This window comes from Cololabis saira, chromosome 17, assembly GCF_033807715.1.
Source record: "Cololabis saira isolate AMF1-May2022 chromosome 17, fColSai1.1, whole genome shotgun sequence".
Lineage (NCBI taxonomy): Eukaryota > Metazoa > Chordata > Actinopteri > Beloniformes > Belonidae > Cololabis > Cololabis saira.
Genome location: NC_084603.1, coordinates 21,582,878 through 21,609,452, shown reverse-complemented (window position 1 = coordinate 21,609,452; position 26,575 = coordinate 21,582,878). Strand labels below are relative to the sequence as shown.

The 26,575-nt window shown below is 39.6% G+C and overlaps 1 protein-coding gene across 1 annotated transcript in view; it reads left to right on the top strand.

Moving 5' to 3' along the window:
* Nucleotides 1-26,575, top strand: part of lrmda (leucine rich melanocyte differentiation associated) — a 239,197-nt gene that overhangs the window by 142,817 nt on the left and 69,805 nt on the right. The window contains exons 3-4 of the mRNA XM_061745610.1: nt 22,001-22,127; nt 23,512-23,651. Of these exons, the coding sequence (XP_061601594.1) occupies nt 22,001-22,127; nt 23,512-23,651 (267 nt within the window). The remainder of the gene's footprint in view (nt 1-22,000; nt 22,128-23,511; nt 23,652-26,575) is intronic.

Here is a 26,575-nt window from a genome sequence, read left to right as displayed (position 1 = left end):
TTTTTTTTTTTTTGCATTGATTTTTATAACATTAATACCGTCTCAGGAATTTCCACGCTGTAAGGAATCGAATTGTCCAGCATTATTCACAATAACGCATATGTTATAATCGCAGGGAGAACTTACTTAAAATTCAATCCACTTTGGCATCATTATCATGTATCAACATAATAAATGAGCCCTTCAGAGCATGGTAATTATAATTTGATAAATCATCAGCAGAAAATTAACTGGATGTCAAAACATTCATTGGAAAGGGTGATGAATGGAGGATGATTGTGGTGATGAATTGTGTTAATCTGCGCAGTATGAAGCCTGCGAAATGGCTAAGCAGCCCAAGATGGATGGGCCATAGAAGCTGCAAGGTCAGGACACACAACTGCAGAATAGAGGGAAGGAAAAATAGGAGGGAATGAAATGAGGAGAAAAGAAAGTAGGAGTCGCTCTTTTTTTTTCCCTCTGCTCTCAGAGCTTCATTTCTTCTCACCACAACAGGTCATTCCTTTGGCCTTCAGCCGTTGGGTTTGACATTGAATTTGACACTATAGCCTGTGTTTTAAAAAAAGAAAACAACAGTTTACATAAATTTGGTAAGGTTGATGATGCCGATAGGGCTCAGAAATATTACAACAAAAATGTTGCTTTATTTCTTCCTCACATAGTGAATAGCAAAGTGAATAACATCACTAAGGATAGGAATTTAATTATTAAGGTTAATATACTTGATGAACTTGAGGTAGATGCATTTTGAAACTCATGCAGGTCCCTCCTCCTCCCTCTCTCCTTTTTGCAAGTTCTTAATCTAGTACTAGCATCTTCTTTCAAAGGTTGAGAGTTGTTTTAGAGCTTAGGTGAACCTAAACTACACTACAAAGGTCATTTTGGTGTTGCAGCCGATTGATTCAGAGAACATAAGATTGTCACTTATAATGTCATAAGTAACTCTGCTGATGGATGTTTACTGGCTTTATACCCGTAGAGGGTGGCTAATGTTTTTCCCTAAATAGTGGATGACATACTGAATTCTACCCTGAAATCCCACTTCCATGCCAGGAAGTGCTTGAGATATTGTGGGAAATCATTTTTCCTGGTGTAACTTAAGTTGACTGCATATCTCAAGGCCTTGATGAAATGTCTGCTGCATCTTAGCAGCTGGTTTCGGGGGGTAAAGGTGTTCCTCTCTTGAGACTCGTGCAAAGCTTTGCACATATATGTGCATTTTAATGATACTCAACTATCCTTGAAGCATGTTAAAATGTAAGGGAATGTATAAATCCAACGTAGAGAGCTCACACTGCCACACATCATGACAATCGTGTTCTTAAATACTCAGATTCAACCCAAATGCACTTCACCAATGTCTGCTGGGACCCGTCCATTTTTAAGGCAATCTATTCACAAATTGTACAGAATCTGCTAAACGAGTGATGTTAAACAAGTTTTAGATAATAACTATTTTTGGAGAAATCTCTGCTGTTCCTTTTGTGGTTTTAAGTGTGGTTTTTCTGAGGTTTTAAGGCTGGGTGTTTAAAATGTTTCCTTACATAAAAATAACAAATATATTTTGGTTTAAAATTCAGTAAATGCAGTGGCTTCATGATTAAAGGTGCTCGCCTCAGTTATACCACTTTCAGTCTTAAAAAATGGTTGTAGTTGCTTTAAGCATTACAAAAGGAGATATATAAATGAATAAATAAATTGCAAATACATGAAGTGGAAAAATCAAAATCTTTTTGCACCAGAGAGCAACAGTACTTTGTTTTCTTTGCTCCAACTGCTTTAGAACGATGCTGCTTACTTTAGAGACCATGCAAACTACAAACAATACATCAGGATACATTCGCACAAAATGAAAAATCTAAAATATCTTATTTTTTGATTGGATTTTGCATCATTTTAATTCAATTTCTTGCATTTGTATAATAGTGCATAGTGGTATAGGTAGGAAGAGGCTTCAATGATGATAATGAAGGCTATTTCTACAAATAACAGTAATTGCACATCACCACTTTTGAAATGTGACAAAGGAGACAATGTTGCTTTTATTGAATTCATTATGCTGACAGACAGGTCTTCTTCTTTATTTGTCTCCTATTTGCTATGGCTTGAGTGAACATTTGAAAAACCTTAAAAATCTCTGTTTATAGTTTTTGATACACAGTACTGAACTCTGTGTGTTAATGCTTGTCTATGTAAATACGTGGCCATTGTTAAAAGCATGCGTGTATTTCCAGTGTTACAACTGATGTTAAAGTGGTTTCACCACACAGGGATCAAAAGTCCAGCCTCACATCCTGTGCCATTTCTAGCTGAGAAGTATTAATCTCATACAGAGCTTCAGACACCTCTTATCTTTCTGGCAGGTTGACATGTAAGGGGATATTTCATCTTGATTCCAGCAATGAATGCGGCACATGGGCTATCACTTGGCGTGCACTGCATATGGAAGACGAAAAATCACACCTCTTTCTGTGACTTCCATTTTCATTTGTGCTCTTTTCAGTCTCTCTCTCTCTCTCTCTCTCTCTCTCTCTCTCTCTCTCTCTCTCTCTCTCTCTCTCTCTCTCTCTCTCTCTCTCTCTCTCTCTCTCTCTCTCTCTCTATCCCTCCCTCTCTCTTTCTGTCTCTGCTGGAAATTACCAGCAACCATGTCAGGAGCTCCGTCGGATGGAGGGGGAGAAATGTGTCACACAGCCTCCTAAGTTTCTGATTGTCTAAATGACACAGGATCTCATCATACAGCTGTCTTTTTTTTCTGGCACTACAATTACCCATAATTCTCTATGTCATTCACTGTCTCTGGGTCAGTATTTTATTTGCTGAATACAGGGCAAGACATTTACATTTAGAGGGTATAATTTAAAAAAAAAAAAAAAAATGCTGTCAAGCATTCAAAAAAAATGTTCATCTTTAACGTGGCTATTTAAAGCAGGATGCGTGCTTTTCCAATAAATCGTTTTTGTTATCAAGAAGCCTCGATTTCCAGAGAATTACCATCTGAGTGTGATCTGTGTGAACTTCACTGTAGCCAAAAACACACATGGTAAATTACTTTTATCTTGTCTTTTAATGACTACTGATGACAGGCTCTTTGTTTCAGCTGATGACATTAATCAGCTGCAGTCACCAAAAATGACATACCCTGATACTACTCCCCAGAAAGTGGGTGTATTCTAGCCTCCTGACAGCGTTCTCAGTGAAAATGGCCCATTATCATTCTGCCTTTTACTCCATTATCTCTGATATTCTTATACGCTCTCCAGGTTAAACAGTACACCTTCCCATCCTTTTAACCCCATCCCTGGTGTAAAATGTTCTTCAAAGGTATATATTTCATTCCAAAATGACAGCGCTGACACAGTAATTGACCTGAGAGCTTCCATCTTACTTTTTTGAAATTCTCTGTTGTAATGTGTGTCAACTAGATAAAATGATTCCCATCTCCACCTTTCTGTGGATTTCCATTTGCAAAGACAAGTGACTTGACTGACTGGCACAGGTTCTATTATCATTCTTTTTGAAAATCTGACACTGAAGAGGGAGGGAGGGGGGTTAGGGGCCTCTATTGTTTAAAACAGGTGCTCACATGTAAACCCTGTACATTAGTAGACTATGTGAGCTTTTAGATGGATCCGATCTTTGTGATAATGTTTGATAACCATTCTTTGTGAATAACACTTCAGCCTTCTTGATGGGCCGTCTAGTCTGTCTGTCAATGTGTCACGGTTTCATGAAGACAAAATTGGTTTTAGACTTTCATTAAATTTGCTAATGACTTCCGTAATATTCATATTATTAAACTGAAAATGATCAGGAGCTGAAAATTAATATACATTTTAACCTTTTGAACTTGTTTTGGCCTTCACGTGCTAATTATTTTTGGAAATTACTGATGGAAAAAAAAAATCTTTTGACTTTGTTTTAATTTGTTCCCAAAATTAATTTCTGATAAATATAGAGTATGAAGTATTTTATTTTGTCTATAAATGTATAAGTAGTAACGGGTATTGCAAGCATCTGGTCTAGTCTAGTTTATTGTTCCCACATCCAACCTTATTAAAAATGCCACATTGTCCTTTTTCTTTGCTTTCTTATAACTTTTGCATCTGTTTCCCATGTTTTATTACAACACCGTGTCTACAATCACGTTAATTATACAACCTCCATTTACACAAAGTCCTCCATTAAAAAAATAGAAAATAGACCAACACCTTCATCCTCCTTTTTTATTTTTGCTTCATTTTTTACATGTGGCTATAAAAAGGAGGACTCTGTTTTTGTATCCCATGTCACATTATTAAGTTTCATGTTGCTCCATGAGCCTAAGACATATTTTATCCTTCCTCTCTGGCTAATTGGGCAATTTTTAGGACCGGCTCTATCCACAGCCCAATGTGCCCAAATGTGTCAACGTGCCAGTATACCACTGCTATACTACTATATATATATATATATATATATATATATATATATATATATATATATATATATATATATATTTTTTTTTTTTTAGTAGTTTGTTATTTGATTAATTAACAGTGTATTGACAAGTCGTGTTAAGATAGTGTCATCTTGTCTCACATGCAAAGACACTATTTTTCTGGCTCTTTTTAACCAAAATAATACTGAAAATTTGATAAAAGTAAAAAGTAAAAGGTAAGACTTTCCTATTATTGAAATAGGACTTGTTACCCATGTGTTCATTTTCCCTTTGTCCAAGCTAACAAAGTAGAAGCAAGCTTTATGTGCTGGAGTAAAAAGACTTCTGGGGAAGCAGTACTTTTAGACAGTAAAGGTAGGAGGGTAAAACAAGCTTTAAAGAAGGTCCAGTCCTACCAAGTTCACTGGTAAGCCCATTGGACATCAGCTTTGTTCCTCTCATAGGCTCCTTATTAGAGGCCTGATGCGGTTGTCCTCTCACATGTTCCTCTTGTATCTCAGCTGGGCCAATTCGATGGCCTAAGTGCTCAAATTGAGCCATTTTGGTCTCACTTTGAAACAAAGTAGGGTCATTATATGTGTGTGTGTATGTGTGTTTTTGGTTTATATTCATACCCCTCCTCCTTGTCTCCTTTCCACGTTGGCCTTGGTCTATGTAGGTTGTGAATGCCCCCTGCCTTTCTCTGTTCTTCAGTTTGAAGCGCTAGCTTTGTAAGGGGTCAGTGTTTCCACTCCAGCAGTGTCAGCTTCAATCTGGGGCGATTTGGTGTGAAATGTGTGCCATGGTGTGGGGGCCTGCAGGTCAAAGCCCCAGTAATTGATGTTGCTTATTCATCTGCTTTTCCTTGTCTACTCTCGCCATAGCACAGCAGCCTTTTTTGTTTGTATAAATTGTTTGAAGATTTACTGTAGGTCTTAGGGCTCTGAGAAGCATTCCCCTGCTGCACTTTGTCTGTGTTCCTACCTAGCAGGGGGTTCAGCACCAGGCCACACAATAGTGCCTGGACAAAAGAGGCTTTCCCCAACACAAGGCCTGGAGGACATAGCATAGCATGATACTGAGCACTGGGGGACACACAATGGCATTGGCACAAAAGAGGCTTCTCTTAAGACAGCACAGAGAGGACATCTAGCATGACAAGCAGGGCAGCTCCCACTGTAATTAGCCATGGAACAAGCCAGGCCAATGGCCTTGTTGGCCAGTGAGTTATCTGTTCATAGCAATAAATACATAAATGAATAAGCTGTTAGTAGAAATGTATTATATTGATGCATTAATTTAAAAAAAAGTGCATTATTAGTAAAGGATGCACCATCACCATTCAGACCTATTTTTGGGGGGCCCGTTCCTCAGTATTGATCTGCTTTCCTCCAAAAAATGTAATTCAGGAGCTTCAACAAGTGGACAGTTTGTGATGAAATATTTCAACAGGGAAAGTGACATTCTTGTTTTCTGATTGGTGATGTTGATCAGTGCAGATGAACTCCAGATACTGTACAAGTAAAAGTGAAAAATGAACTATCTGGGACATTGGAGCATTGCATAAACACTCATCAGTAGTGTGCTAAGAATCAGTTGTGTGTTCATTTCTTTTAAGAGGTTAGATAACAAGGCACAACAGCTGAAGTAAACAGCAAGCAAGGGTGTAAGTTAAGCTCTGAAATGGCAGTTATGATGAGGCAAAGTCTAAGTGGTGACACCATGTCTCAAAGATGAAAAACAGAACACACCAAGTAAAACTTCTGTGCATAATATGCTTATAATGCATGAGGATTATTTAAAACTAAAGAATGAGGTCCTCAACATGAATTTTGACTTTTTAATTTAGTTTCAGCAGATGATGTATGGCAGTACGAACAGTCAATATTGAGCAGGCCCTAACAGTAAAAAAAGATGTGATTTAACTGATGGGGGGGCCTGTGCCCCATTACAGCATTATACCTATTTATCGCTGTGGGTGTGGCTATACATACTGCAAATTTGAAAACCATGTTTGAAAACCATTATCCATCTCTCGCTGAACTCTTTTGGTCTGCTGATCTCTCTTCTGCTCTGTTTGTTTGAGAAATAGTACCTGCTTGCTGAAGTGCAAGAGAAATGCTGGATCTGTTTAACCACAAAGAGGAATGTAATGATGGAGCCACGTTTAATCTGGCCCTCTAGCATGTCGGCTGGCAGCATGGGTGGTATGTCCTCCAGGGCCTTTGAAGAGGACCGATTTAAAGAAGAGATTTGGATCATTACACAATAAAGAACACTTCATAAGTACTGAAGTGAGTTGGAGAAATGACGGTTAATGATGTTGACAGCTATTCACCTCTGCTGAATTACAGAAAGATTTGACTCAACTTGCCTTCTTTAATGAGCCTCACTCTGTAAAGGTAATGGGCCAGCATTAAGACAAGGAGAGAGGCAAGGAGGGGAGACATTGTGGAAAAAGTGAGGAATTTATTCCTTTTTTGTGTGCATGTCCTCAGGGAGTTATGCTCTAGGCTGTGGTTTTACTTGGGAGTTAGGATATTACATAACTTCCCTCCATGCCATCATGTGTTACGGAAGGTATGCAAGTAGAGCAGCATCGCTACACATGCACAAGTGTCCATTGGTGTTGATTTCTTAACTTCAGACGTTAGTCTTCAGCCTTCAGTCAGAAAAAAACATCCCAAAAGTATTTTATTCATTCATTTATACCCACTTAATTAACTGCTTATTACTAGGCAAGTAAAAAGATAAACAGAAATGGATAGTCAGTCTTCCAAATGGTGACTGTAGGAGCAAGGTAGTGCCCAGATTAAAAAAAAAAAAAAAAATTAAGAACTTATGTCATCACTTGCTGTGGTTTCTTTAAAACGACTGGTTTTGTTGGCTGCACGTGTAACAGAGTTCATCACTTGTGAGCAGATAGAGGTGCAGAGCCATGTGGTGTCTTTACAGTAAGTTGCTGAGTAATTTATGAAGTTGATTGTTTGAATCTTAATAAACAAATCATCTTTCATCATTTGACCATTTTCTGCATTTCTTTTACATGCTGTATGTTTAAAAATAAATCATATTGACTGATTTAATGTGACATCAGAATCTCGGCTAATTCTAACTCCTTAAAAAGGTTTTTCTTTATGAGTGTCCACTAAAATACAAGATTAGAGGGGCACGGTTGCGCAGCTGGTAGTGCAGCTGTCTCACAGCAAGAAGGTCCTGGGTTCAATTCCCACCGGGGACGCTGTGGGCGCATAAGTGCGTGTTAAGTTCCCCCATGACTTCAGTGCCCACACCATGGGTTGGGTCGGCGAAAGTGAGGAGTTTGCATGTTCTCCCCGTGTTCCCTTGGGTAGTTAATGTGAGCTACCCTCACAAAAACATGCAACAGTCCTAGTCAATTATACAATATCACAATTACTTGGAAATGTTTTGGGGTTTCAATAAAATATACACAACATTTTCCTGTTTCATTGGAGAAAATGTGAAAATCTACTATCCCCATCATTCTGAGCGTAGAAAACTGATGTTAACGGGAATTCTCTCTTTCACCGACCATGTGTGCATTAGCAGCAATACAACATACGTTAGTATGTTTGCAAGTTTGCAATGTTTCAAATGCTGTGTTGCATATTAAACAACCCCACTTACTTTTGTCATCATGTAAAGGCTGTTCTTCCAATATAGGCATCAATCATTTAATATGCTTTTTTGATTCATGTCTTCTTAATATTATTCTGTTTGGATCAAATAAGCCTATTTGCATTTTTCTAGAGCAAAGACGCTGATTTTCGGCCTACAGCATGTTTGCTATTTCTAATCCTGCATGTTTATGTGCAAGTTTGTGACAGAAATCTTAACTGACAGCGTGACAGTTGGTTTTCAGTTCTATTTTTCCTCCCCCCCACCCCACATCTGACTGTCATCCCATCAAAGTAGCATATCTGTCGATGTCTTTAAGAGACTCACACTGAATGATAAACATGTACATCCAAACCAGGATTCAGTGCCAATTATGCATCGACAGAGATGTCACCAAGAATGTAACATTTAAATTAAAATGATGGCATTCAGTATCAAACTGCCTTGTGCAGTGACATGTCCTATTATCTCCTCTCGTTGTGTAAGACAAGGCAAAAACAACAACGAAGAAAGCCGTAACTATTCCAAAGGTCAAATCAATAGCTTTGTAGTTTTTCAGTTGTTTATTTTTTTCTTTTTTTTGACACACCTCCATGTCAATCATGAAGCCTAATAATAGCATTGTTTCAAGTGAAGCATATTCCAGGATTTTATAGTTATAGCATATTGGTGAAAGACATGACAACCCTCAAGCTCCAAGTAACGTGTGTAGCAGACTACATTAAAACATACATTACAGGAAGTAAGTGCTGGCAACATTTTCTAACAGCTATAATGATTCATTTATTAATATTTGACCCTTGCAGTGTCATTATATCAGGCTGTACAACCAATGAAGGAAACTGAGTAGCATATGGAAGGAAAAACATGCAAAACATGGTACTTAAATTGGTAGGAATACTTGGTTAATTATCACTTTTATGCTTGCTGTCCATGCTGCGATTATGTAATTATCTTTCTGAGACACTGTGGAAAAAATGTCCTTTCTTTTTTGCATTTCAGTGTCATTGACACGCTGGTGTACCTGACACTTAGCAAGCCAGCCACTTAATAATATGCTAGAAAGGCAGCTAATTATATCACAATGATGGCTTGGTGAATGCAATAAGGCAAACCGCTGAATGAGTGATAGCACTGTTAGACCTCTCAACTTGTATCTTTATCACAAATTATTGTTATCCCACTGAATAGGAAGTTTTTTTTCTTATTTTCTATAACAAATGTGTTTATTCATTAGGCCACATGAATTTAAGGGTGTATTATACAAATAGCCACGTATGCTGCTTCTCAGCAAATATATTTTCAACTAACTGAATCTCTTATCAAGGTAATTACTCCACATTTACAAGCCCCCCAAAGCTGGGATATCCCAATTAAAGACTACACCTGTTCTATTTGTGGGGATTGTATTTGTTACATGTGTCATTACATTTCCCCCTGAAGAGCACAGGTTTGTCAGCAGGGAAGAACCACCATTTAGACCCCTTACTGGGCTCCCAGATTTCATCCTGCTTCTACAAATGTTTCAGGCAGACTGGTGTTGTCGACTTATGGGATTCCGTACAGAAAAGAGGCAGGAGCACAGCTGACACATTCCTCCGCAGGGCCCGGGGAGGGGGTAGATGGGTAATCTGATGGAGGGCGAGCCTGAGCACCAGCAGCAGCAGCATCAACACCAGTCGTAGACTGCTTTCGAAACTTTTTAATTAGCACTAATTACCTTTGCAGGAAAATGTTGAGGCTTGAAAGGATTTGTGTCAGCAAGTGGGAGATCAAAGATTGTGGTGCTGTGCATTTTAATCTGAACACTGAGGGGTAATAGGTAGCTGTTTGTGTGTTGGAAAGAGGGTAAGAGGAGGGGAATCATCCCAGGTGGTCCTTCAGTATTCTGCCTCTTGTGATGCCGTCTACTAATCACACCACAGGTCCTGTCACACTGCAAAATGTTCCGCTAATATAAAGAAATTAACTTTAGTTTTTACTGTTGAATTGGATCGTGGCTTTTCCTCGGTTTGCTCATTTTCTCCTTTGACTGTTTGTGTGCATTCCCCCAGCGCTGGCGTGTGCACACGCGTGTGAGTTTGCGTGCACGGGCTCATCAGACTGACAGGCTTTTCATAGAGGTGGTTTTTAATGCATGCCTGGACATCACTGTGGCAGGGTCATCCATCAGACATCAAGACAACATCGATCATTTGCCATGAAGAGAGCGTGGGGTAGTGATTATTTGCTATTAGGTGGATGCTGAGGCATACAAATGGCAGGCAGTTGACAGTTGAACTCATTCTAACGTAATGCGGGTTGGCTTCTCCTCTCAGGGAAATGTTGACAAGCACTGAGCCTGAACACTGTAATGACAGAGTACACAGACAGACAAGGCACTCAGGGATTCTTCCTCACACATCGTAGCATCTGTTATTTAATGTTTTTTCATTTAATTGCAAGTACTGTAAATTAGTTCATTTTCCAAGTACAGGAGGTCACACATTGTGTAATAGAATATGTTTTTGTGCAATCCTTCATCAGTGAAGAAGTCTCTGTTCAACGTAAGACACACTTATTCTCATATGGTTTGCCTTATTGACCCTTTCGACGTTATTTTACAGTTTTATATGCACACTTGAAGTTATGCTCCCCTGTGCAGGATGCTTCTGCCGCATTGACGTTCTCAATGACTGAGATGGCATCAGTGAATTGATTTTCAGCTCCCGTTCACGGAGAGAGGAGGATGTTTGTCATGTGGATAGACAACTAATCTTTCAATACAAACATTCACAAGACTCATGGCCGGACTGTGAGCAGAGTTCAGGCTGTGTTAGGAGGGAAGTATTGTGCCGGCTATGATGATGTATTTTTGCAGTGATGTATAGTACGTGCTGTACAAGAAAAACAGCTGTCATTCTGTCTTTTTATGTAACAAAACTCACTTGCTTAAACTTTAAAAGAGACATCTATCTTTCTGCTGGGATTTCTCACTTTATTTCTTCACCGGGAAATGAGCAGCTCTGTTCCACCTCTCGTCCAGGTCATTTTTAGAGCTTAGATTTGATCTAGGGACAAACGGGGGTCAAATAAGGCTTATAGGTTGAAGCTGACAGGAATGTCTGTCAAATCCTTATCCCTTGGTCACGGTTGGTCTGGGGTCAATACTCAGACAGTGATTTGAGGTGCAAAGGGAAGTATAAGGGCAGGTAACGCTGACCTCAGTACAGTGGCTTTGATTTTGTCAGGTCCTGGCTTTGTGTGTGCATGCGCGTGTCAGGGCCAGTGTGTTTGAATTGATAGGATCAGGCCTGCCTGGTTCACAGTGCTCTGAGCCCCACTGTCAGTGCTAATGACATTGAGAGAGAACATATTAACCTCACACACTCAGCAGGAACTTCAACGGGGTACTCTATAACTCAGACACTGCAGGATCATTCACAAGGAAGCCTGGTTTACATTCTGGATGACATTCACTGTTGTAGACATTTTCAATAACTGAATATGGAGTTCTCATATCCTTTTTTCCATACAAAGTGTAGTGATAATCAGTGGAATTTAAATTCTTCTACATAAATGATGTTAATTGTATTTCACAGATTTCTTCTTTCTTGAATTTGTGGATCCAAACACATTTGAGTTAAGTGATGTAACCTTCTGTTAAGTAAAACCCTTACATCAGTTGACAGCTTTTTTTTAGTTTCTGATGCTTTAACACATATCAGAAGCAAGCATGGAGCAATATTCAAAACAGATTAACATGAACCCATATAAAGAGCAGATTTGCTTGGGGCGCCAAATGTACTCTAATGATTTGCATTGGCATTAATAGTCATTTGCAGCTGCCTGGGAGGAGACAAGTAATCCCCTTTCCATGTGTGAATTGACATGCATTCATAGAATCCTGTATGTGTCCTGGATGTGTGATGTTTAAATGACTGCCACCTGAGGCCTGGTGGTGCAGAGAAAGGGGTGCCACACTGAGTAGTGACTGTCTGCATGTAAGTAAAATAAGTTCTGAGAAAAGGGGGAACTGTGAGGGAGATGGACACAGATAATGACAGCCTAATTCAGCGATGCATGTATGAAGCCATACAGAGGCCTCAAACTATAGCTGGAGGGAAGAGTGCCGGAACGGACCTGATCAGAGCTGTGTAGAGGAGGTAGGAGGAATGTTTGAGGCATTGCAGGGTATCATGTTGTTTGGAAGAAAATGTAATTTCTTAGAAGCTATTTCTAATAATGATTAGATGCTTTATTTTTGGATTTTTATTTCTGTTTTGTTTCTGTGCGTTAAAGGGAAATACATGGGTGCTGATCGACGTGCATCTAGTAGCTGTTTTCATTCTTTGCTTTTCACACCCATCACCACTTTATTGTTCTGTGTTACAAATGTCAGTTCAAAGGGTGCTGTGATTATCTTAAAACGAAAAAATGTGGGAATATGAATAATTTAAAGGATTTCACATTAAGACCAACATATTTATTGCAGTACAGAATAGCAAAAAGCCTTCAGGATATTTTGGGGCAATGAGTAGACATGTGTTACACTTTTTTTTATTAAAGGAGCATGAGGCTCCTTTTAAGAAATGAGACTCTCTAGCGCCACCCTTCACCACGACGGCCGTCGGGGGTACTGCAGCCAACAGCGAAGCCGGCATGGGAGAACGGGGAGAACGCGCATGCAGCGTCATGTGACGTCACATCCGCAGCCCAGTGCGGGAAATTTGGGCCCGAATTGCAGCACATTTTGCAGCACACAGCCTGTTCAAGGCAAAGGAGAGATACACTAGAGCAGTGATTCTTAACCATAGGGCCGCGGCCCACACTTGGGCCGCGAGCGCCATCTAGTGGGCCGCAAAAAAAAAATCTGTTTTGTACGTGTGGGCCGCGGGGGCCGCGGGACTGCATAGCAACTCCCGACCAAATGAGGAGAAGACACTCAGCTAGCTGTACGTGTAATAGTAAGAGAAATGGTGTGTATTTACAGAGTAAATCCTTAATTTTGCACAGAGTAGGTTTAGATCCGCCAGTATCAGGGATCGATTACTTGGGTCTGCGCCCAGAGCGAGCGAGCGCGGCGTGATCATTTATCCCGACGCGTCCCCGCGGCCGGGGTGTTCGGTGCCGCTCGGGCTTGCGGGCTCCGTCGTTACTGCTGAAGGATTGTACATGTAGATGCGTGGGCTGACGTGTCTGCTGGACTGGGCTGTTCGGGCTTTCTCAAAAGCATCGGAAAGACTCAGGTGCTCCGCATCCCGAGAGCTGCGGGTTGTGCCCGTCTCAGCTGATCAGGCTCGGATGAAACCTGACGCGCTGAGTCCTCTGACAACTGATTAATGTAATATTAATGTAATATCTTAAATAAAGTACAATCAAACTAAGTTTTGCTTTGTAAAACTAAATATCGTTCCAGGCTCACCAATGTTTATATTAATTTATTATAAAAATGTGTTGAGACAATTAACAAAGAAAAGGGGAAATTCAAACTGCTGGTAGAGAAATAAAATAAGATAGCATTTGAAAAATAAAATAAAATGTATTTTATTTTTAAGAGAAAAAAATGTGTGTAATTCAAGTTACACATGTTAAGTGGCAAATATGTACTTTTTTTAATATACCAGTCAGATGCAGATGTATATACAACTATGATGAGGCTACTTGAATATACATACATATACAAACACACATATATATATATATATATATATATATATATATATATATATATATATATATATATATATATATATATATATATATATATATATATATATATATATATATATATATATATATATATATATTATGATGTTCTGGACCTTCGCTTGAGTAAATTTTCTCTAAATGGACCTCTTAAAGTTTTAGTGGAATACCCCTGCTATAAAGTGTTAATATTTAATGGGCCCCGGGCCACTCTGTAGGCTACTGAAAAAATTGGGCCCCAAGGTCAGAAAGGTTAAGAACCCCTGCACTAGAGGGCTCATTCTTTTGGGTTTGGAACGCTTCATCTGACATTATTACTAGAAAACTTAAAACGTATACAAATTTTTTTCATAAATCCTGCCTCAATCCGGCCTAAGTTAGTTAACACAATTGCCTACTACATCAATTAAATGTATAGGACATGATATGGTCGAAATACTGCAACTGGAATGCCCCCCAGATGAGGTTGGTAAATTTGTATTACCATGCCAACTTGAATTTAGACCCAAATTATGCTCAGCACACTCAGAAATGTATGTTTTATGAGAGAGCAATAAGTACCAAGCCTGGGACCTCACACTTAGTAAACAGTGTACTACTGTAGTCCCTAACCCTAACTCTAACCCTCACACTTAGTACACACCACATTAATAGTTGCAATGCTCTCCTACATAGTTCAGCCATGGACGGTCGGCACTGTTCCTCAATCGAGGTGCACTGTTGTGACTCTTGCATTGAACTGAGCCAGGTAGATAAGGCACCATCAAGAGGAAAGCTGAAGTAATGTAATGGCCATTTGGCAGTTAATGAACTCTTGAAAATCATGCAGTGATTGGTCATTGCATATTGATTCAGTACACTCTAGGATTCACTCTCAGTTCACTACAATATATATATATACAGTACTTGGCAGCATGTAAAACATTATATCCTAGGTTGGTAAGCATTATTAGCTTATTTCTGTCTTTAGGTACATCAAAAATATAACTACCTAGCATGGAAATCAGTAAAAGCTAATTAAAATAAATTATGTTACAAATGAAAAGTGTAACTGAAAGATCATCTGCACCGTCTGACAATGGTTAGTGCCTATGGACAAACTGTTTCGGCTAATGTTACAGAATTAGCACCATTTTAGTATCAATGGGTTTCACATCCAGCTGCAGGTTAGCATTGAGCCAACAGGCTAGTAGCCTCTGAAAGTGAGTTTTAACTATATTTCATTGGCCATCAAGCCCCTTCCCTCATGGTCAAAGAGTTTTCTCTACCTCTCTGCCCCTGCTATAAACTGCGCAAAAACCTTTATTGTAGCATTTATTCCTCTGGGTGAATGCTTGCCAGATGGCAATGGTTCTTTTACGGATGAAACACTTAGCAGGGCTTTTTTGTACCACTAAACTAGTAAGAGCAAAGCTGACAGACTTGTCTCTCCTGGAGTTTTGAACGTTGTTGTTTTGTCCCAACACATAATGCGCGTAATAAATGAACCCATGGCATGTGGGAACGTGCAGCTTGCATGAAACTTGTATTAAAATTACTATAGTCAATATGCCAAAAATAATTATGGTACGTTACATAGAATCAAATCCAATAAAAATCTGAAGACTCGTCTATCTGATTTACAAGTTCAATTGCAGTTAAAGCAGGAGTTTGAGTCAAAGTCTGGGTTAACAATGCCCAAGTCTGAGGAAAGTAACAAGTCCCTAAAATTGAAGCTCAGGTCAGACTCGAGTCCGAGTCCTGGACTTGAGTAATATAAGGCTGGTCTGTGATCTAGTTGTACCATGCATATATCAACAGATTTTTGAATGATCAGTTTTACAAAGTCTTTTTTTTTTTTGTTCTCCAGAGTTTTTGAGTTTGTAGTTATTGGAAACCACTGCTTCTCAGCACTTATTTTGTGTTTTACTTTGTTTCCTTTAATACTTAATTGTAATCTATCTCACTTTCTTAAGCCAACCCTTCCTCATTCACTTTTCTTCCTATGTCTATTGAATTCAGTCCACATTCTGGCTTTTACAGATCCAGTTTGTTTTATCATCTAAAATAAGGTACCGTATCCTAGCAGGCAATTTGTAGTCTGCACTGAATTCAGATTCAGATTCAGATTCAGACAACTTTACTATGCACAGTATTATGCTCAAAAGAAGGCCATCTTGACTTAAGTATTGGTCAATACATCAAACATTTATCTGCTGCCTTCTGAAGACAGTGTCAGTATTCTTGTCTCTCTGCAGTTCTTCCCCCTTCATTTAAAATAACCCCAATCTCTTGTAACCCAACCTTTAAGAGAACATTGGGTGCAGAACTGTAAACTACGACTGAGTATTTGTGTGCACTTTTTAATATCTATTACACTCAGAGACTTCTTGACATGCTAGAAGCAGGGATTCTGTCTCTGTGATCTCCATCAACACTGTAATAACTGAAACGGTTTCATTTTACAGCTCTATAATGATTGTATTACACAAACATGTGAGCCATCATCTTCAGAGTCTCATTTCAGCTGCTTTGGGCAGCTGGAATGATAAAAGGAAGACTGTGTAATAAAAAAAATAAATTATATATATATATATATATATATATATATATATATATATATATATATATATATATATATATATATATATATATATATATATATATATATAAAGACTGCTGTCCTTCATTTTTCATGTGTTGCCTGAGGATATTCGACATGACACTAGTGCGCACCATTGGCAGGAGTGACTGACATTTTAGCCAATAATGGTCGAGTGTTTTCTTCCCTGTGTTGTCAGCAGTGGTTTATCAATCACTCTGTCTGCATCAGTATTAGTGTATTGATCTGGATGGTTCTCTGGGTCGGTGTCTCCTCTCCAATGTCCTTGCCTGGTTTCTCACACCCTGCTTCCTATGCTGAGTTTCAGCACTAGAAACGACTATATTTACTCTCTGTGCTCAGTTGACTGGATATTTGTGGATAATGGTGACTCCAACATATAATACATGAACTGCTCATGCAAGCTTGAAAGCATGTACACTGATGCACACGGTTTGGGATTATATACAATATCAGGCTTACACAGGCTAAGTGGTAGTCAAAGCGTAAAGACGGCCTGTGTAAACTATTAGCTCTGACAATGGGGCTGATCATAATTATCTTAACAAGGGGAGGATTTATTGCCATACCTCGTTAAAGCTACCGCCTCCGTCTGTCTTTTGCTTGCTAGATAAGAAAAACCAATATAATCATAAATACAGTAGAAGTCATAATTTGTTTTTCTAAATTTGTATGTTTTCTGCACTATGATTTGAGTAAATAGTTTTTCATATATTATTTATATGTTTATATTATTTCTTTGATAATTCACATCAAGTTTTATGACAAAGGGTGACATCTGTGGAAATCACTTTAGCAGATCTACTAAAATAACTGCGAAATATTTTCATTCACACTAAAATTGAGACATTTCCTGAAGGAGTTCAATTACAAAAGAATTACATTAAAAAACTGTTTCATGTATGTTTACTGCAAAATGAGTGTGTGCCTGTATGCGTTTGGCTCTTTGCCATTTACAAAATCTCAGTAGATCAATGTCTCGAGCAAGTTATTTTCATTAATTGCGTTGAAAGCAAAACACTTTTTCTTTGTACTTTTACTGCAGTGCTTAAACTTTTAGTTCTTTAAGCCTCACACTTAAACCAGAAAGCTTATACAAGGTAATGAAACCAGCAGTGGAAGTCTGCAGAGGGAGCAGCTAGAAAAAACTGGAGAGTATTAGAAGTTCAATCTCTGCACTGTAGCTAATGCTGGATGGGACTTAGTGGCTCTCCCCTGGCTGTGAATTTAACTGATTAAATCAGCCAGTGCACGCAGTGGTGGTGACATGAAAACAACAATTAATAAGGCTCCCTCCTGTGCCATGCGGCTCCCTTTAACCGAGCAGCTAATAACATAACCCACAGGACTGCAACCCATCATACACACACACACACACACACACACACACACACACACACACACACACACACACACAAATACACAGGCGTCCAAGTGCATGCATACACAGGTGGCAGTGGTTTGTTAGGAGCCTTTGTTCTCAGTAAACGAAAAAATATTTTTATCCAGCGTGGAGGAAGATTGCGTCTAACTACACATTAACAAAGATTGTACTTGTAGATTAATTGCTTGTTGTTGTAAATTCTCTGCCAGGGCAAACACATTTACTGCACTGAAGAAAAATGTATAAACTGCAGTTACTGTTTGTTGTTTTAGGGCCCGTAGACACATCTGTGTTTCAGTGCTTTTTAAGCTAAACTTGTATTTGGGCGGCCAACTTTTTATGTATGTAATTTTCTTTTTTTGATTTATTAAAGAAAAGGAACAGATCATTGCGTCTGAAAACTATCGATTTTCTTAACATCCTCTGAAATCATGTTGAGGGAAATAAGCACACTCTTCACTTCATATGTTTCACATCTTTGGACCTACTGTAATTTAAACAGGGAAAAAAGAACTACCTGTCCCATATAAGGAGCAATTGTTGCTGCCTATCAGTCTGGGAAGGAAAATGCCATTTTCAACCATGTTGATATTAAATATTTTCCAAAGATGAATATTATTCACAACTGAAAAATGGAAAGACAAAGACAAAGCAAGATTTCTCACAAAAAAAACATGGTAGCAAAAATTTGATTTGCAAAACTGTATCAACACTTCCTGATCAATTTAAGATAAGACTAAAGTAGAGATGTTTGGCCATGATTCATAGTACCACGAAAAAATGAAACAGATCATATCAGCAAAAAACAGCATGTCAACTGTTTATCATGGTGGGTTTGTGAAGCTGCCATGTTAAGTCAACATGGAGCTGCTTTGTCCTGTCTGGTCACTCAAAAGCCCCTTTTACATTGATGAATACCCCGCGTTTTAACGCGCAGATCGAGCACCTCGTGCACTCCTTTTACATTGACCGATGCGGGGTGGCGTGCCGAGCTGCCCCGCGAATAACTCTCCTCCGAGGGTAGTCTTGACCACGGGGCAGGTCTAATGCAAATAGAACTAACCCGGGGTGGCCGGTCGTGGGAGGGGTTTGTTGATCACGTAACCTGAGTACAACCCACCAGGAAAGTTTTTATTAATTATTATTTTATAAAAATAAGGAAACAGCTGATGGGAGTAACAACAGCAGCAGGACTTCACAGGTAGGGCCTATAATTACAAGATGAGTAACTGGGGAGACGAGGAGATCTGTGAGTTGATCAGCCTCGGAGCTGAGGATGCGATAAACCGGCGTATGTCTGGATCCACAAAGGATGGTACATTTTTTGACCAACTTCACGCAAACCGTCCATTTGGAAGAAGCAAAACCCTGCCAAAAAACGCTCATCCTGGTGTTCATCCATACTCATTTTGAAAATTACACCTGTCTAACGGCGTTAAAATGTTGCTGATGGACAATACGCCATCTACACGCCCACACAGGTTACGTTAAAGACGTAACCGGATAACGTCTTCCCTCCACTCAACTCATCTTCAGGCCAAAGGTGACAGAAAACACGCCTTGCGTTTATATTGCAAATTGTGTTGTTAAACACACGTTCATCATCCAGTGATATTAGCGGGATCCAATCTAAAAACACCTTAAGACAAACGAGACATACAGGGTACATATATGCCCACACTCATACCTACAGTACAGGTAATATAAAATCACAAAGGCAAATTGAAATCCATCAAACTGACACGTCTCCACTGATCTATTTTGGTGGTGAATTAACCAAACCTGATGGAAGGTTGTCAGCAAGAAGCTTTGCCAGCAAACTGGGTAGTTGAGATCAGCATTTTTTTTCTTCTCTTTTAAGGGTATTAGGCTTGTTGACGTGTGCTCAGTCTGTCTCTCATGTAAGCCAACAGTGTATGTGCTGAATGGCTTTTTTCCACCCAAAAAAGACAGACGCAACTTTTTATTTCGTTGATCAATGTCGCTGGCAGTTTCTGAACTGTGTACATGAGCTTTTTGTTGTTGTGTTGTTGTTTTTTTTTCTTTTTGATCGTGGACTATGTCTATTTAAAGCTGGAAAAAGTGATTGCATGGAAAAAGCACTTAAAAAATGTGAACCGTCGAGCAGAAACAATGTGTAATAATTAAAGCTGCAAGCAGCAATGAATGGGCCGCGCGTGCAATTTTCACCAATAAAAGTCAAGTACTCAAAACCATGTCCGATGACACCACCCACGACTCTCTATGTCAAACCATTCAAAAGTTTTTTTTTTTTTTTTTTCGTTTATTTCGGCATGTTTATATAGACACATTTCATCTCCAGAACATTATACATTGCATACTCAGCACATGACGAAAAGTTATGGCAGAAAGTAGGGACTATCAAATATGGACCAATCAGGTGAAGGGGGGGGTGCGCTTTTTGGCATCTATTGTCGCCACGGTAACGCTTTTGACTGAGAAAAGTAATGTGTCGCAGGATCTAGACGCACATTTTGATGTATAACACACCTGGGTGCGCGTTACGGTTCGGGCCGCATTAACGGCCGAAGACTTCCTGTTCGGTTTCGGCCATGGCGCCAAGAGACTTTTCTTTAAGTTGCGACATGATACAGGTGTGTACCGATTTTCGTGCATGTACGTCAAACCGTATTGTGGGCCTTGAGGCACAAAGTTTTCTAGGGGGCGCTGTTGAGCCATTTTGCCACGCCCATTAATGCAAACCATTAAATATCACATTTTACGCCAGGCCTGGCTTGCGTGCAAAATTTGGTGACTTTTGGGGCACGTTTAGGGGGGCAAAAAGGCCCTCATTTAGTCGGAAGAAAAATGAGAAAAACAAAAACATTTCCTACAGATACAATAGGGCCTTCGCACTGTCAGTGCTCGGGCCCTAATTAAAGAAAATCTGCAAAGATTCAGTGATGAGTTTGTTGGACACGTCAACATCACGATACTATCTTTGTGTATTTTCAGACTCTAAATTTTTTGCAATTTCCAGGTCCAAACCTCTTTTATTTTCATGTCTTTATTTGTCCAAACATATTTTCAAAATGTTTAGTGTGTATTTCTCATTGAATAGTACTCCGCTCCATCTATATGCAGATTTTCATCTAAGCTGGTCTGCACAATGCGCTTACACCAATGCAGATCCTGTGTGGAGTAGCAGTAGTTCCTGCTGCAGCTATTTAAACATTACTGTAAGCAGATGTTACCCTGTAGCAATATGATATTGTACACTGAAATGTAATTTTAATGAAACTTAATGTCATCCCAACTGTTTTAACCTTTACAAAAGACCATGCTACATGTATTTTGAAACTGTTGCTTAGAATGAATAATTGTTGTAGTCAGATACTTACTGTTGCAATTTTAAAAGAAAGTATCCAATATAAAATACATATTCTATGAAATGTGAACAATAAGAAGTTTTAAGAAGTACATAGTCCTTGTTCTATCAGATTTAAATGTCAATGAAGTCTCCTAGGAAACTGTAGCATGGCATGCTGACAGAGTGAAGGATCAGAAAACACACACATTGCCTTTGTGAAGCTTGTATGACTTGAACTTTGCATGGCCCTAACATAACTTCTAACACCACCCTCTGTCATTTTTATGTCTGTGTTAATGTGGATATGTGTGAGGGAGACAGAGAGTAAAGGAGCTGAGTTGACCCTTCACCTTTTTGAAATGTGTCATAAAAAGAGAAAGAGAGCAAGGAAAGGTAAAATGTTTCTTTGCAATGCAGAAAAAAAAGAACCCTTTGATGTTAACATTTCAACAGTAACCCTATCATGAAACAGTAGCACAAAAGTTTTCCTTCCATTCCATCTGTGATTGCAAGTGTATTCCTGTTCCTCTGTGAAAATGATGGATGACAAGTTAAATTTGTGTCTGGGGAGTGAAGGTGAACTGTGACAGAGTGATTTGTCTTGGGAATGGAGGGTTAGGGTCAGCTGAAACTGGGCGCCTCAAGGCACAAGACATTGACAAATTCATCCTGCTCGCCGCATTTCTGAAGCCTTTTGTTTTGAATCCTGGCTACTCACAAGTGACCCCCATCCCTCATCCTGCCAGCCGCTGAAGGATGCCTCACTGTGCCAGGGGAGCTGAGCACCTCTAATTCTTGTCATTCACTTCCCTGACAGGCCCAAACCCCGAACTCTCCTGGAGTATGAAAGAGAGAAGCTGAAATAATTCTTTCTGCACGATAAGAGCTGACCAGATTTAAAGCCCTAACCGTTTTCCTGTTTCCTTATCATTACAGGTCACTGGCAGGCCTCAAAATGTTCACTGAGCTGGAAGAGCTGGTCGTCGACAACAATGTGCTTGGAAATGACCTCCAGTTGCCCAGATTATCCAACCTCCACACTCTGACACTTAATAAGAACCAAATATCCTTTAAAGAAAATCACTGTTCTACTTTTATTTTGAATTTTAGTACAATATCCAGATATAAATTGCAGGCACCGATTTTTGCAATCAGCCATATAGTTTTCTTTGTTTCTTTGCTTCCTTTCTTATCTTAAAGAGCCACTTTTTAATGCCCTGGCTTTGCAGGAAGTATTTTGTGTTTCAAAAGAGAGTAGATAAACTTGGCTGTCACAGGGCCCCACGCATGACTAGTTTTTGAACCACAGGGACCTCTAGTGGCATCAGTTTCAACAGTCAGTAAGACATGTTTTATTTTCAGAAAACATAACTATTGGATTTAAAGTACATCCCCAAATAAACCCTAATATAAGCAATTTGTAAATATAAAAATAATATAAAATCAAATTACTTTTTTCCACATAGGCATTGGATACATTAGATACATCTATTTCCAGTTCCCCTCATTGAAATGAAAAGGATCAGGAATTCAGTTTGTCTCCTAACACAGAGGTGCATCCTCACATTTCAACTGAAAGGACTGTAAATAGTCCTTTGTGTTATTATTTCCAGCTACTATAAATATGTTAAAATCAGAGCGACGCACAGTTGCCGCAAAATATAAGACATGCATTTTTAGACACGTTGCAGGGCTGTTTATGATCAGTCAGAGAAGTGTGCACTTCCTCTGCAAGCCTCAGAGCAGGTTCAGCAATGTGTCCTGTTTTCCTTTGGTTATGCAGATCCTGCTGGGTAACGATGCTCACGCTCTCTCACATACACCCACACACACACACACACACACACACTTCTAGAGTCAACATTAAAAAACTGGGACTCCTTGAAGTGTGCATCTGGGACTGTGTGCTGAGTTTGGCTGTGAAGTGGTCGGCACATGCTAATAGGCCAATTATGTACATCCTGTCGTGGCACAGTGCCATTTTAAAGCTCGAGCACTGCATTAGTGCAGTTGTATTTTGACACATTGGGGCTCAATTTTCCAAGTGAATGTATTAGTGATGAATGTGCCTGCTTAGGGGCTGTTTGTTTTTTCCACATTTCGCAAAAGTTTTCCACAGCACAGCTCTGAGAAGCACGGACTGTTTGAACCACAGGGCATCCATCATTTTGTCACTGTTCTGCACCCGGCCACCTAGGAAATGAAAGAGATTGAGAGAAAGAGTGAAAGCAGGAGCCAAATTGTGTCAGTGCCATATGCCAAAGCCTGCACCTTAAATTGCCCCTCTGTCTGCCCAGTCTCACAAAGCCACTGACTAGCCTCTTTGAGCACCTCAGTAAATTTGACAGTGATGTGTTTTAGTGCAGACAGGACAGGGAGGGGCTGCACGGGCAGTAAATGCTAATGTAATTAACAGCGCAAGGTCCTTGACATCCGCCCTTTGACACCTGACTGATATCGAAGCCCTGCTGGAACACTTGGCTGATGTGACCCCATCTCTCAAGTACCTCAGCCTGCTGGGAAACGAGGCCTGCCCCAACCAACTGGTGAGCCTGGATAAGGATGAGGATGACTACCAGAGATACAGGTCTGTCACTGCACGAGCAAACTGTCACGATATCACACGCAGTTGAGGAATTTATATCATGACTGGATATACGGATGTGTGGACAGGTGGATAAATGGAAAGATAGTTAAAATTTCACGCGCTAATATTTTTCGTCAGACGGTTTAGATACTGAACTATTCTGCGGTAGCTTTTCAAATGCAGTAGAATTGAATATTCTGGTGAAACCCGTTTTCTGTCTTTTCAGTTTTCTAAACAACCACCAGCCTGTACATTTCATGGTCAGACTGTGGATTCAGCCACATCACTCTAAAAGCTTTGTCAACTGGCCCCCCCACACTCCAGTTTGCAAAATGGATTTCATGTGTGACTAGTCACCACCACAAATGAGTGTTTACTACCCTGCCTTACCAGAGCGGATGATGCATTAAACATCAAGCTCGGCCTCAAGCCATGCAATATGACCACCATTTGTCAGGGTCCTTTACATGAAATGCGATAAAAGGCGGAAAGCATGCTCTCTTTTGTCTGTTTTAGCCATAAGTGCTTGTTTCTGACTCTGTGTTTCCTATTAATCATTTACCACTCATGCCTTTCTTGAATAATCTTCCTTCTCTCTTTTTGTCTCCCTCTCAACCCCCCTTCACTCTCACATTTACTTCCCCCCGCTCCTTTCCCCTCTCCTCACATGCTTATCTTACTGGTGAGGAAAGCTGTTCTGTTTTGACTGACAATGTCTACGTTCTTGTAATGTAATATTCATTATGTGTCACATAGTAAAACATCAATTTGAGCATGATGCAGATTTCATGTCTGACAAGGTTAGGCTGTATGCAGGTCGTGACAGCACTGGCCTTGGGCAATAAATACCCAGCTCTACGCCTCAGGAGCTCTTGGTTCTCAAGTGAAACACCCCGGTGCACTGCATTGGTGCCCCGGTAAGTGCTGTGGCACCGAAATGTACCAGCCGTTCACACGCCATTGTCAAGTGTTCCGGCAGGTTACATGTCGTCTTGTTTTTAGACAACTCTGCACATGCTCAGTGGCCATTTATAGTACTACAACAGCAGAAGTTTTTATAAAGCTTACTTGTTTTGCAACGCAACACTCTGAATCCTCTGAAAACTGACAGTTTGACAAATTTGAAATTATGAAAATATATGTAATTCATCCTGTTTCTTGCTCTCTATTTTTGTCATGTATAAAAATGAATGAATTTCGATGTGACATTGTGACCTCTTACCCTGCTGAGAATTATCAGTTTGTACATTGAGCTGTTGTGGCAGATCAAAGACGAGTCCACAGTGCCTCAACCACCAGCTGTGCTTTGATAGTAATTATCCACTGTGGGTCTTTGTAATGGCCTTTGTTGAGATTTTCATATTACCATCCATCATAGAAATTTTAAGTATGATTATTAATATGAATTTAATGACTTAGCTAAGACCTTCCCAGAAAGGAATGAAAATCTGTGCATTCATCCGTTACCTTTGCTTGGATGTTACTATTTAGGGTCATGGGGATCCATCCCAGCTTTCTGTGAGCGAACAGTGGAACGGTACACCCTGGACAGGTCGCCGGTGCATCGCAGGGGCACATATAGACAAACAACCACTCAAACTAATACCTATGGTTAATTTAGAAGCTGGACAGCCCAGAGAATGAGGAGAACATGCAAACTCCACACAGAGAGCTCCCTGCCAGGATTAAAACCACAAACTCTCAGTACTAACTGCGTGACTGAAATAAGATTTCTTAGGCACGATCCTGTAAAAGACAATATAAGTTGGCACTGCAGTCATGGAAGTGTTTAAAGCAGCACAAAGGAACTTCCGCAAATCTTAGTTCAGAGGTCACCCCTGTAGATGACGAGGTTAAGTCTCTATGCTGACACTGCCCTACTAGCTGAATTTCTTGTTTTCACTTCAGTCATTATTTTCCTGAGTCTCTTAGTAGCCTCTTCTGTGATGTCCACAGCTATTGATGTGCTATTGATGTGCTGGGAAACATAGCAGGCCCCGTTTCCCAGTAGGCTAAGGTACTTGATGTGTGATATAGCGCCGTAAAGCCACACACAGCTGTCGCAGGACACAACTGGAACCAAGGTCATTGTGGATGGTTTTTACTGATATTAGGGATGGGAGACCACAAGAGTTTGATAATGGTTCCTAAATGTAATCAGATATCCCTGCATGCACATGAAATTGAAACTGCTGTTTTGACATGAAAAACTCCTTTGTGCAGTTTTAATTTACATACTTTCAAAACACAGTAAGTAGAGATTAGTAAAGCATTCTCTTAGGGCGTACTCCTGCTAAGATGAGTTATGCAAGACTTTGAAACGAGTCCTCTGATGCAGGCAGAATTTGCAGATGTCATATACTGTTGTAATAATTAGACTGCTCATCCCCAATTAAAATAAGAAAATAAAATATAGTAACTTCAATAAAAACATAAAAAAAATTGAGGCTGATGGACTATGTACTATGAATGTACTATAATTATGTATTAACTACTTATATAAATAAGACTTTGTGTGAAAAATAAAAACTGATACAAATATTTAGGTATTTGAGTGTCTTGTTCTGTTACGACCTCAAAGCTGTTACAAAAATAAAAGATTCAAGAGTATTCCGAAGAACCTTCAAAGTGTGTTTTTAAAAAAAAAATCAAGATTAATCTACTGTACCTCCTTATTTTATCAACCAGAACTACTTCAAAGAATAGCCAAAAGCAGTATTTGCTGTTGCTGAATAAAGTAAATCCAGTGTTTCTCCCTAGTCACCTTCTCCCCCATCACCAAGCCCCTACTCAACCTCCACCCTAACCCCCACGTCTCCTTTGCTTTCTTATCCTCCCGCTGTGGTTATGGTTGAATCATTAATATCCCCACTGGCTGACAGAGCCTTGTCATCTGCTCTGACCCCGTGATGGTAGGTTACCTA